The sequence below is a fragment of the Eptesicus fuscus genome, chromosome 6, assembly GCF_027574615.1.
Source record: "Eptesicus fuscus isolate TK198812 chromosome 6, DD_ASM_mEF_20220401, whole genome shotgun sequence".
Classification (NCBI taxonomy): domain Eukaryota; kingdom Metazoa; phylum Chordata; class Mammalia; order Chiroptera; family Vespertilionidae; genus Eptesicus; species Eptesicus fuscus.
In genome coordinates this window covers 21,852,821-21,866,526 of record NC_072478.1, presented here as the reverse complement: position 1 = coordinate 21,866,526, position 13,706 = coordinate 21,852,821, and the positions used below count along the sequence as shown (strand labels likewise).

General features: G+C 40.2%; 1 protein-coding gene across 1 annotated transcript in view; it reads right to left on the bottom strand.

Annotated features, from left to right (window-relative positions):
- Window positions 1-3,101: 3,101 nt before the first annotated feature.
- The window catches only part of LOC103304566 (adhesion G protein-coupled receptor E2-like), an 89,440-nt gene continuing 78,835 nt past the window's right edge, over window positions 3,102-13,706 (bottom strand). The window contains exons 13-18 of the mRNA XM_054718331.1: window positions 11,532-11,767; window positions 11,266-11,332; window positions 10,891-10,982; window positions 9,890-10,058; window positions 9,694-9,804; window positions 3,102-3,234 (exon numbers count right to left, since the gene is read on the bottom strand). Coding sequence (XP_054574306.1) covers window positions 3,208-3,234; window positions 9,694-9,804; window positions 9,890-10,058; window positions 10,891-10,982; window positions 11,266-11,332; window positions 11,532-11,767 — 702 coding nt within the window. The 3' untranslated portion in view covers window positions 3,102-3,207. The remainder of the gene's footprint in view (window positions 3,235-9,693; window positions 9,805-9,889; window positions 10,059-10,890; window positions 10,983-11,265; window positions 11,333-11,531; window positions 11,768-13,706) is intronic.

The following is a 13,706-nucleotide window of genomic DNA, read 5'->3' as shown; positions in this document are numbered from 1 at the left end:
CTGAAAGGCCTGGTGCCGGAGCGGACAGGCACCCAGCTCCCCCGCTTTTGATGGTCCGTGGTGGGACGTGAGCTCGCTGCCCCAGAGGCCCCTTCTGTGCTGCAGCACAGCCATGGTGCAGATGCGAGCTCAGCGTCCCGCCGGCCCAATCAGCCACCCCGGCCACCCCGAGTCCCGCCCCCCCGCGCCTCCTGGCCAATCGTGGGCATAGCGAAGGTATGGTCAATTTGCATATTTGTCTATTATTAGGTAGGATAAGGTTAAAGAGGAAAATAGTGTTACTTTGAGTTATTTTATTATTGGCAAGGATGCGTATATTCTTGGATTGGTTACCCATTTCTTTTCTTTATTTTAACAATTAGTAGGAATTCCTATTCCACACTCAGCCTTCCTCCCCCCCCCCACTCCTCCCTCCGCCCCCGCCCCCTTCCCCCCCTCACCCCCCCCCCCCCGTGGTCATGCGTTCTCTACTTTTAATGAGAAATTCTGTCATGTTCTTGTAGATATAAATTGAGGACTGGCTAACTTCTAGGCAAAGATATAGGGTGCTGAGAAAAAAGTCACTTTAGTTATGTAGATGGAGAAATAGAGGTCACCCATTGTACCTTAACTCTTAATGCCTCAGAGGCGGCATAGTCCGTTTACATTTATGCAGTGAGGCCTTCACTGTACCAGCTGAAAATCTGGTTAAAATTTATTTTCTACTTCACGTGTGTTGTTAACATAAAATTCCCATACCCAAGGGACCTAATGAATGAAGAGGCTTAAACTCAGTTTCCTCAGACGAATTTTATTGAATAAATGTCTCTATTAGAATCCTATAGCTGCTGTAAGTATTCCCATACTAGTTGTTTAAAGCAAACAAATGTATACTCTTCCAGTGTGGAGGTCAGAAGCTTGAAATGAGTCTCACTGACTAATATCCAGAGGTGTGCAAGCTGGGGTCCTTCTAGAGCAGCACTTCTCAACCTGCGGGTCGCAATCCCTTTGGGGGTCGAACGACCCTTTCACAGGGGTCACCTAAGACCACCAGAAAACACAGATATTTACATTACGATTCATAACAGTAGCAAAATTACAGTTATGAAGTAGCAACGAAAATAACTTTATGGTTGGGAGTCACCACAATATGAGGAACCATATTAAAGGGTAGCGGCATTAGGAAGGTTGAGAATCACTGTTCTAGAGGCTCAGGGGAGGATCTGTTTCTTTCTAATGCCTGTTATTGTTGCTGGCCGCCTGCATCCCTTGGCTCATATTTCTTCTTCCATCTTCAAAGCCAGCTGTGTAGCATTTTCAAAATGTCTCTGACACCAACTCCGTTGTCTCTCTCTTCAACGTTAACAGAACCATCCAGCTAGGCCTTATCAATTGGTTTTGACATTTGTCATGAAATCTATTTTTGCAAGAAGACTCTACCTATACTCAGAGCAGTGGTGACAGTCTGCATGGAGAGCAGGAACTTGCACCAGAAAGTTAGACAACACACTGCTTCCTTTATTGATAAAATCTTGTTATGGAATAAATGTCAGTTGAACTAAAGCTTAGTGATGTTAATTTACAGTCTATCCCAAGGTTCTTTTTTCCTCAAGGGCCAACAACAGTTCATGCACCATATTTTGAGTAACGCTGACATGGACTCTGAGTGCCTTGATGGCAATGAACTGCTATATTCATTTTTGTGTAATTGGTAGCCAAGGCACATGGACATAGCAATGTGTATCACACAGGAAAAGCTGGAGCAGGTAGAAATTTGGAAAGAAAAATTAAGATAAGGAGAAGTGGGCAGTGGTGATTCTCAACACCCGGCATGTTGACTTGCTTCAAAGATGATGGATGGGTGGATGGATGGATGGATGGATGGATGGATGGATGGATGGAACAAGCCATGATTAAACTTATTTGTGACTGAGTCATGTTGTTCTAAAGAACAGGATAAGAGAAAAAGATGGCAAAGAAATTGTTAGTATTCTAGATGTGTGCCTCAATTATTAATTCTTTGCATACACCTGCATATTTTTTCCATTTCCATATGCTATGCACACTAACATGTTCTCAATTCAGGTACCTACTGCTTAATGTCATTTATTCCTAAAAAGCAGATGCACATAAAACTGTTCATTTTGACTCTATAGTCCATTATTTTAAATGGGAAGGATTGTATTATATATCTTCACCAATTTCCTGAAATATAGACAAAACTAATTAAAGATTTATGTGTTGGTAATAAAATATCGTGTTAAGATATAAAATACTTAAAACATTGCTTCCTATTGACTTCCAAATGAACATAGTTGTCAATAGTTGTTTGGTAAGAAGTCATATTTCTACTCCATTGCTTACATTTCCAAGGTTTTCTTTTTACTCCCTCAACTTTTGGAGGACTGACTCATTGTAGAAAAGTACCTTTGCTTTTGGCAAAATGTAGAAGGTCCAGAGGAAACAAATTCAGAAGGAGCACACAATAGTAAGGAATGACTGACATTGAGTGTGATGTTTTGATGACCTCTCTTAGCACCAACAATATTTGAGACACACACTTTTCTTTGTTGTCACTTGGGGCACTTTTTCTATACATTGTTTTTATTTGAAATCATGTATTTAGCTCAAGGTATAAACTTTTCCTGTGTAATCATGAGCCAGAAAATGTTATATTGAGAGATATAGAAAGTTTAATCATTATCACGAGAAACCTCATTCTACTGGGAAAAATTTAACCAGGGAGGCAGTCAATGGAATATACCCATATTTTTCTTATTTATTTATTTATTTATTTATTTATTTATTTAATATTGAGGTAGCATTGGTTAAAAACATTATATGTTATAATGTTAACATAATATGTAATTTGACATAATTCAGCAATTTTTCTTCTGAGTATCTGAGGGATATAAAAAAAAACCAATTCAAAATATATACATATACCCTTATGTTCATTGTAGCACTATTTACAATAGCCAAGATATGTAAACAACCTATGTGTCCATTGATGGATGAATCACAAAGAAGTGGTACATATATACAATGGAATACTACTCAGTCATAAAGAAGATTAAATATTGACATGTGTAACAACATCAATCAGGAGAGTACTATGTTAAGTGAAATAAGTCAAGAGAGAAAAGGACAAAAAGCATAAGATTTCACCTGTTGTTTTTTTTTAGTCACCCACTTTTAGTTTTCTTAGAATTGACTTAATTTCTTCTTTTATGCTGTCAATCCATCACCTTTTACCTGGGAAAGAGATACAACTAAAATGATGGGAATGGCTAAAAATAAATAAACAAATAATAATTAAAACATCAAGTCTTTTCTTAGTTTTTCTAAATTTTTTTACTTGAAAAATTTTAGACCTATGGAAATTTGAGGAACATCCATGTACCTTTAACCAATTATTCTTTTGCCACATTGATTTATCTCTTTGTGCACACATAAACACACACTTTCACTTAATATCAAATTTACAAATTTATGTAATATATGAAATTCACATAGCATAAATTAAATCATTTTAAGGTGTACAATTTAGTGGCATTTAGTACATTTGTGATATGCATTCATCCTTCTATCTAGTTCTAAAACATTTTCATCACCTCAAAGAAGACTCCATGCTCATTAGGTAGTCATTTCCCATTACCCTCTTCCAATCCTGGCAACCACTAACCTAGTGTCTGTCTCTACAAATTTACCTATATTGGATATTTCATATAAATAGAATTGTCCAATATATAACCATTGTGTCTGAATTCTTTACTTAGCATGTTTTAGAGGTTCATCCATGTTATAGCATTGTTATTGGCTGAATTATATCCCCTCAAAATTCATATTTTGAAATTCTAATTCCCAGGACCTCAGAATATGACTATATTTAGACAAAGCATTTTTACATTGTTTTATGCTTTTGTTGTTGCTAATCCTCACCCAGGGATATTTTTCCATTGATTTTTAGGAAGATTGGAAGAGAGAGGGAAAGACAGAGAGAAACATAGATGTAAGATATGAGGAAAACACATTGATTTCATGTCTTTGATGGGAATCGAACCCGAAACTTTTGGTCCACAGGTGACGCTCTATCCACTGAGCCAAACCAACTCGGACAGACAAAGGGTTTTAAAAAGAGATTATTAAGTTAAAATAAGGACATTAGGGTGAGCTCTAACCCAATATGACTTGTGTCCTTACTTAAAGAAGGGAGAGTAGGGCTAATGTCAGCAAGATGGCAGAATAGGAAGCTCCAAACTTCCTTTCCCACATGGACACATCAATTCAACAACAATACATGAATCCATTTCCTTTGTGAAAAATCCAGAGATCGCTTGAGAGGCTCCTGCACCCCAATTGAGTATGACACTTGCTGCATTGAAGTCAGTAGGAAAATTCATGGCACCATCTTGCCACAGGAGATGATTGAATTGTATTGCCAGCATTCTAACATTTTGAGGGTCTGCCTGAGGGACTGGGTTTTGTCATGCCTGAGAATGAGCACTAATGGGAAGGCGCAACAAGTTGGGATGCACTGAGAACAAAGGGGATGGATTCGACCAGCACACACTTTCTGCCCATTGGGCTTTCCCCACTTTAGCACAGAGCAAATGAAGAACAAATGGTGCAGCTGCTGTAGAAAACAGTACGGAGTTTCCTCAAAAAATTAAAAATGGGCCATGGCCAGTGTGGCTCAGTTGGTTGAAGTATTGTCCCAGACACTGAAAGGTTGTGGTTTTTTATTTCTGGTTAAGGCACATACCTGGGTTGTGGGTTCGATCCCCAGTCAGGGAGAGTATGCGAGGCAGCCATTCGGTGTTTCTCCCTCACATTCCCACCCCCCTCTGTCTTCCTCTCCCTCTATCTAAGCATGAGATAAGTATATACTTGGATGAGTATTAGAAAAACATTAAAAAATTAAAAATGGAACTACCATATGACCCAGAGATTCCACTTCTGGGAATATACCTGAAGAAACCTGAAACACTAATTCAAAAGAATATGCACCCCTATGTTCATTGCAGCATTATTTACAAAAGTTAAGATTTGGCAGGAGCCTAAGTGTACGTCCATAGATGATGAGTGGATAAAAAAGCTGTTGGTACATTTACACAATGGAATACTATGTGGGTATAAAAAAGGAAATCTTATCCTTTACGACAGCATGGATGGACCTGGAGATTATTATGCAAAGTGAAATAAGAAAACAAATACCATATGATTTCACTTATATATGGAATCTAATAAACAAAGTAATTTAGCAAAATAGAAATAGAAGCATAGATATTTAGAACAGATTGACAGCTGTCAGATGGGAAGGGTTTTGGGGAGCTGGGTGAAAAAAGGTGAAGGGATTAAGCAAAAATATATACATATGACATATAAACATGGACAAAAGTATGGTAATAGCAGAGGGAAAGGTGGGTGGGGAAAGGTGGAGGTGGGCAAAGGGGGGATAAATGGATGTAAAGAGAATTTTCTTTGGGCAGTGAGCACACGATGCAGTGTGCAGATGATGTTTTATTGAGTTGCACACTTGAAACCTGTCTGTTTTTTTAAACCAATATCACCCAAAAATCAATAAGAAAGAAGTTTATGAATACTGTACTTCAGGAAATTATTCAGAACTGAACACAAGAGAAAGTACGTGTAACAGGTTTAACACAGGAGTAGCATGATTTCATTTGTGTTTTGAAAGGATCCCTCTGACTTCTGTGTATAGAGGCATTGGAAGGTGACAAGAGTAGGAAGGGGTAGTCAGTCAGAAGGGTATTGCAGTGGTTCATATGTGAAGATGGCAGCCTGGCTCAGGAGGAGGTGATGGAGACCGAGCCATCTGGGCACAAGGATAAACAAGACTGATAAAACTCTAGTCAGCCTCACCAAGAAGCAAAGAGAGAGGGCTCAAATAAACAAAATCAGAAATGAAAAAGGGGAAATAACAACAGACCCCACAGAAATACGAAGAATCATAAAAAAATACTATGAGCAACTCTACTCCAACAAACTGGTCAACCTAGAAGAAATGGACATATTCCTAGAAAAATATGACCTTCCAAAACTCAACCAGGAGGAATAAAAAAATCTGAATAGGCCAATAACTATGGAAGAAATTGAAGCAGTAATCAAAAAACTTCTAACAAACAAAAGCCCTGAACCAGATGCCTTCACAGAGGAGTTTTATCAAACATTCAAAGAGGAAATAAAACCTATCTTCCTCAGACTATTTCAAAAAAATTCAAGAGGTAGGAACACTTCCAAGCTCTTTCTATGAAGCTGGCATCACCCTAATCCCAAAACTAGATAAAGACAATACAAATAAAGAGAATAACAGGTCAATATCCCTCATGAACATAGACTCCAAAATCCTCAACAAATTCTAGCAAATTGAATCCAGCATTACATTAGAAGGATCATACACCATGACCAAGTGGGATTTATTCTGGGGATGCAAGGATGGGACAATATCTGCAAATCAATAAATGTGATAAATAAATAAATAAATAAATAAACTTAGCGATAAATAAATAAACTTAGAGATAAAAATCATATAATCATATCCATTGATGCAGAAAAATCATTTGACAAAATCCAACACCCTTTCTTGATAAAAACTCTCAGCAAGGCGGGAATAGATGGATCATACCTCAACATAAAAAAGCCATAAATGACAAACCCACTCAATGGGAAAAAACTAAACCCATTTCCCCTAAAAACAGGAAGAAGACAGGGATGCCCACTCTCACCACTTCTGTTAAACATAGTATTGGAAGTACTAGCCATTGCGATCAGACAAGAAGAAATAAAAGGCATCCAATTGGAAAAGAAGAAGTAAAATTGTCCTTATTCACAGATGACATAATATTGTACATAGAAAACCCCAAAGACTCCATCAAAAAACTACTAGACTTAATAAATGAATTTGGCAGTGTAGCAAGGTACAAAATTAACACCCAGAAGTCTATGGCTTTTCTATACACCAATAATGAACTCACAGAAAGAGAAATTAAAAAAGTAATCTCATTTACCATTGCAACAAAAAAATTAAGATACCTAGGAATAAACTTAACCAAGGAGACAAAGGACCTGTACTCAGAAAATTTCAGGATGCTAAAAAAAAGAGATAGAGGAAGACATGAACAAATGGAAGAATATACCATGTTCATGGATGAGTAGAATCAACATCATTAAAACATCCATACTACCCAAAGCAATGTTTAACTTTAATGCAATCCCCATTAAAATACCAATGGCATATGTCAAAGACATAGAACAAATTCTTCAAAAATTCATCTAGAATAAAAAAAGACCCTAAATAGCTGAAGCAATCTTGAGAAAGAAGAACAATGTTGGAGGGATCACAATACCAGATATCAAGCTATACTACAAAGCAACTGCTCTCAAAACTGCCTGGTACTGGCACAAGAACAGACATATAGACCAGTGGACAGAATAGAGAACCCAGAAATTGACACAAGCCATTATGCTCAATTAATATTTGACAAAGGAGGCAAGAGCATACAATAGAGACAAGACAGTCTCTTCAATAAATGGTGTTGGGAATACTGGAGAGATACTTGCAAAAAAATGAAACTAGACCACCAACTTACACCATACACAAAAATAAACTCAAAATGGATAAAGGACTTAAACGTAAGATGGGAAACCATAAATATCTTAGAAGAAGCCATAGGCAGCAAAATAGCAGACATTTGTCATAGCAATGTCTTTACTGATACAGGTCCTAGGGCAATGGAAAGTAAAGAGAAAATAAACAAATGGGACTACATCAAAATAAATAGCTTCTGCACAGAAAAATAAATGATCAACAAAACAACAAGAAAGCCCACTGCATGGGAGAACATATTTGCCAATGTTATCTCTGATAAAGGTTTAATCTCCAAAATTATAGGGAACTCATACAACTTAACAAAAGGAAGATAAACAATCCAATTAAAAATTGGCAAAGTACCTAAATAGACACTTTTAGAAAGAGGACATTCAGAAAGCCAAGAGACATATGAAAACACTAGAGGCCCAGTGCACAAAATTTGTGCATGGGGAGAGGGGGTTCCCTCAGTCCAGCCTGCACCTTCTCCAATCCAGGACCCCTCAGGGGATGTCTGACTGCCAGTTTTGGTCCTATCCCAGGGATCGGATTGAAACTGGCAGTTGGACATCCCTCTCACAATTTGGAATCACTGGATCCTAACTGCTCAGCTGCCTGCCTGCCTGATTGCCCCTCATAGCGCCCCCCCCTGCTGGCCTGGTCACCCCTCACTGCCCTTCCCCTCCCCCCGGCTGGCCTGGTCGCCCCTCACTGCCCCCCCTGCTGTCCTGGTTGCCACCAACTGCCCCCCCCCTTTGGCCTGGACAACCCTCACTGCCCCCGCCTGCTGACCTGATTGCCCCTCATTGCCCCCCTGCCGGCCTGGTTGCCCCACACAGCCTGCTGTTTTGTTGTTACTGTGAGGGTGTTGTGACCAATTTGCATATTACTCTTTTTTTTTAGTATAGATGCTCAAAGTCAGTAATTATCCAAGAGATGCAAATCAAAACAAAATGAGGTACCATCTCACACCTGTCAGAATGGCTATCATCAACAAATCAACAAATGACAAGTGCTGGCGAGGATGCTGAGAAAAAGGAACACTCGTGCACTGCTGGTGGGAATGCAGACTGGAGCAGCCACTGTGGAGAACAGTATGGAGTTTCCTCAAAAAACTAAAAATGGCACTTCCATTTGACCCAGTGATCCCACTTCTAGAAATATATCCCAAGAAAACAGAAACACCAATCAGAAAGGATATATGCACCCCTATGTTCATAGCAGCACAATTTACGATAGCTAAAATTTGGAAACAGCCTAAGTGCCCATCAGCTGATGAGTGGATTAGAAAACTATGGTATATCTATACAATGGGCATCTATGCTGCTGTAAAAAGAAGGAATTCTTACCATTTGCATCAGCATGGATGGAACTAGAGAGCATTATGCTAAGTGAAATAAGCCAGTCAGAGAAAGATAAATATCACATGATCTCACTCATTTGTGGAATATAATGAACAACATAAACTGATGAACAAAAATAGAACCAGAGGCATAGAAGCATTGAACAGACTGTTCAACCTATGAGGGAAGGCGGGGGATGAGGGGGTAAAAGATCAACCAAAGGTCTTGTATGTATTCATATGAGTAAAACCAATAGACATGGACAGGAGGGGCATGAGGGCTTATGCTTGGATGTGGGGATGTTGGGGGAGAGGTTAATGGGGGGATAAAAGGAGACTCATGTAATACTTTAAGCAAAGAATTAAAAAAAAAAAAATGAAATTTAAGACATATAATACATCAAAATAATATCAATCAGGGAAAGGAGAAATATGTACATATCTGTATGGTTTAATGTACAAGGTCCATATTTATAAGCCTAAAATGGTATTATATATTTTAAATATAAGTAAGGATAATTTTTTTTTTAAAATAAGGGTGCTAATGTGTAAAAGTCAAGATGAACACAATTCCTCAGGAGTAAGAGCAACATATATATATTTTCTAACTGAGACCATTGCGAATGGTTAAGGAATCAAAGAGTAAATTCAGTGGAGCCATCCTAGGGCTTCACCTGCTATACATCCAGGTCGTCAGTGTGTTGGGCATGAGGAACTCTTTCAGTTAGTGAAGTGCTATGGGAGCAATGCATGACCTTACCACACTGTGTTTAGGGTCATCCGAGATGGCTCGGCTGGAGAGGGTGTATTGCTCAGACTCTGCTTTTGTTTTCCTGACCCTTTTCAACCATTTCCTGTATTGCTCCCGGACCTGCAGAGGCAAAGTGTGCTCTGAGTCAGCTCACTGAGAGCGGTAAGAATGGAAAGAGTTCTGAGTGGGAGGTGGACAGTGGTACCTGCTGGCTGAGGAGACAGTACACCAGGAAGATGAAGACGCCCTGCAGGCTGTTGATGATGGTGAAGAGATAGGCCATGGTGAGAGCAGCTGGACCCACCTGCAGGATTCCCAGACACCACGTGCAGCCCAAGATGAAGAGCTGAGCTATCGCTTTAAATGTCAGCATCCTGGGTAGGAGGAGAAGAGAGGTCCATGGTGCACCCAGAGCAACAGAACCAAGGCCATTTTCATCTCCACCCAGTGAATGCTCCTGCCTTCCCCTATAGGTGATGAGTTCACAGACAGAGTTGTGCTCAGCTTTGACCTTGACTGTCAATGATTCTCCACAATAGAAATGCTACTTCGGTCCAGGATGGCATTTTGATTGAAATGAGTAGGGTTGTGACACTTCATAATGTAAGTTTAAAAAAAAAATTCTATAATGCTCCCTGGTGATGCCTAATTTTATTCAGCCAACATTACTGAGTCTGTACTGTGCATCAGACTGTGTTCTGGGGCCTGGGTATTAAAAGTAACAGAGGCAAGATTTCTATTTTCATAAAGGTCACAGGCTATTCCAATGACTAACACAATGTAATAATGACATGCAAAATGTAGAAAGGACACTGGAGAGGGGTGAGAAGGAGCCTGACTGAGAGTGGGTATGGAAGTGTAGACTGGGTTGTGGGAGGAGTCACAGATTTTTCTAAGGGCACACAGGTTATTTGTACTTTTGTTGCACGACTGATGACAAAAGTCCGAAGAATGTTTATCAACCAATGTCAATTCTTCCTGTTGCTGAGGGAGTTACAAGATGGGATTAGAGACAGAACATTGCGGCTGGAAAATTAGCAGCCCACCACTGAATCCAAGCTGGCTGCCATTGGAGGACAGCTGCATCTCTTTACTCTGGGTTCCCTCAGAAGACCCCGGGAAGGGATGTCAGGGCTGCTGAGGTACATAGGTATGCTCTTGGGACCACACATGTCTGTGTGGTTGTCACCCTCTTCTCCATTTTACCTTGTATTCTTAAGGGTAGACACATCACTGTTGAGCGAAGAGAGTTTGCTTTTCAAAATCCAGAGGGTCATCAGAAAGAGAGCTAGATTGACCTTCAGGAAAACACACAAGGTTTAGTGAATACAATTTTAGTTTGTTATCTCAAAATAAAAGATAGACATTAAGCCTGTCCAACAGAAATTCCACATTTACATACTTTTCATATTTAGTAACAGTGTTAGAGCTTTTAGTTTTAGGAGCAGTCTTAGAAAATCAAAGCAAATCCAAGACAACCCAGGAACATTTTTGCTCATGCCATCCTCCAGCCTCCTTATAATTTTGCTTTTCCAATGACCCTCAACTGAGCCTTAAGGATGTTCTGATGTCTTTACTCACAAAGAGGATGGCACAGACTGGTCCAAGGAAGCCCCATACAAATCCCTTTTCTGGGTGGAGCCAGCAGCTAAGAAAGAGAGAGAATTAAAAATGCATTGGTCCTTAGAAATGCAGAACAACTATTTAAATTCATTTGTCAACAAACATTGAGTGTCTCTTCTGTGATGGGCTCTGTGGTTGGCTCTGAAGATACCGTCATGAAGAAAGTAAGCATGTTCTTCAATCCCACACATCTCACAGATAAAGGAATGAAAATTTGCCCTTACCGGGCAGGTGTTCCATAAAGGTGAGGCCTGGACGCTGCAGAAATGGCCACAATCACAGCTGGGACTCCGTAGCCCACAGGGAGCATGAACTTCTTCATGAACCTGCTCACACCGGAGTAGTTGACCACCGTCAGGTTGCGTGCGGTGAGGAAGAGGTGCAGGCCCTCCAGCAGCATCCAGGTGAAGGAGGCCAGGTAGAGATAGTGTAAGGCACCCGCGATGATGGCGCACAGCACCTGGGGGAGCAGTGAGAGTCACCAGGTGGGATTGTCAGGGTGGAGCATGGACCCAGGACCTCTCCTATACCTTGCCATTTGGGAGAACTCTGGTATATATTGTCAAAAGAAGGTATGATTGCCATGGCGGGTTTGGCTCAGTGGATAGAGTGTCAGCCTGCGGACTGAAGGGTCCTGGGTTGGATTCTGGTCAAGGGCACCTGCTCAGGTTGCAGGCTTAATCCCCAGTTGGGGGCATGCAGGAGGCAGCCAATCAATGATTCTTTCTCATCATTGATGTTTCTATCTCTCTCTTCCTCTCCCTTCTTCTCTGAAATCAATAAAAATATATTTAAAAAAGGAAAAACAAAAGAAGGTATGATTTCTAGTTGGGTCAATGTGAAATTTGCTACTCACTCCTTTAACCTTCCCAGAACCCGAGGTCATTTTATTAAAGTTTCCAATGCAGCATGGCCCCATGTACTCCTCATTCCATGGTCAGGGCATGCATCCTTTGGGACAGTGTCAGTACCTTGTTCTCAGTTCTGTCGATGGCTGTGAGGAAGAGCAGGTGGGCCAGGAAGAGGCAGAGCGAGAGCTGCAGGTGGAGTGAGGTGCTGGTGTTCTGGATGGCTTTGCACAGCAGGAAGGTGAGGGCAGCCAGGAGGAGGCACAGCAGAGAGAGGCTCAGCCCCACGTAGGTGATCACAGCCAGGGCGGGATCCTCCTCCTGGCACCCAGCAAAGAGGAGAGAGCAGTCATATTTTCCTAATCTGGGTTAATGATCCTTCTACCGATTTCAGTTTTGGGCAGGGTACAACACAATTAGGAGTGGAGGAGCCAGGTAAATTTGTGATGTTTATGGACACTGTTAGAATTCTAGGGGGTCCTGAACTGACTAATTCAGACTCTGTACACATTGAGGGATAAAAGAGTCCTCATTCAGGACCAAGCCCTGGAAATCATAGGGTTAATTTTCCTTCATGACTAAGTTTATAGGTTATCATGTGACAGTCACAGAGGCACACAGCTCCATGTTGAGCACCACCCTCCATCCCCATGATGTGTGATAGAGTCTCTATCCGGAGACTCGATGTCCAGGGATCAACTCCCCAGCTGGACTTACTCACCTCATCCCTGTGAAACCTATTCCTTACAGATTTAAATCCTTGGTTAAAGAAGGAAAAGCACTAATGATGGTGGTAGTTTGAAAGTAATATTTCCTGCATATTATTTAATTTTCATTTATTTATTCAGTTTTAAAATATATTTTTATTGGTTTTAGGAGGAAGGGAGAGGGAGAGAGAGATAGAAACATCAATGATGAGAGAAAATCATTGATTGGCTGTCTCCTGCACGTCCCCTGCTGGGCATTCAGTCCACAGCCCAGGCATGTGCTCTTGACCAGAATCAAACCTGGGACCCTTCAGTCCACACGCTGATGCTCTATCCACTTAGCCAAACTGGCTAGGCTTCCTGCCTATTTTTAAAAGATTAAATATATCCCTGCCTGATTTTTCAAATCATCTTAAATCCATAATGATAAATTTCAAAATTTAATTTTAGTGTAAGTAGGTGAGAGAAGAAAGAGGGAGAGAGAGAAAAAAAAGAAATATGAAAATGATAAAGAATATGGAGGTTAAATGTTCAAAGTTGGTGCATCTGATAAAGAGCAATACGGTATTATTTACACTATTTTTATTATTGCAATAAATCTGCAAGATTGACATTATTTTCTAAGTAAATGTTTGCAAATAAATAGCAAGCTCTCTAGGTGATTGTGACACATACCAGGTTTTGAGCATCTTTGATGTAAGGAAATAAACTAACTCCTCTACCACATAAAGAGCTCCTAGATCCATGAGAAATGTGTCAACAGGCCAATAGAAAAATGGACTAAAAGGTGAACAACTTGTTCCCAGAAACAGAAATATAAATCTCTTAAATGAAGATATTCCAT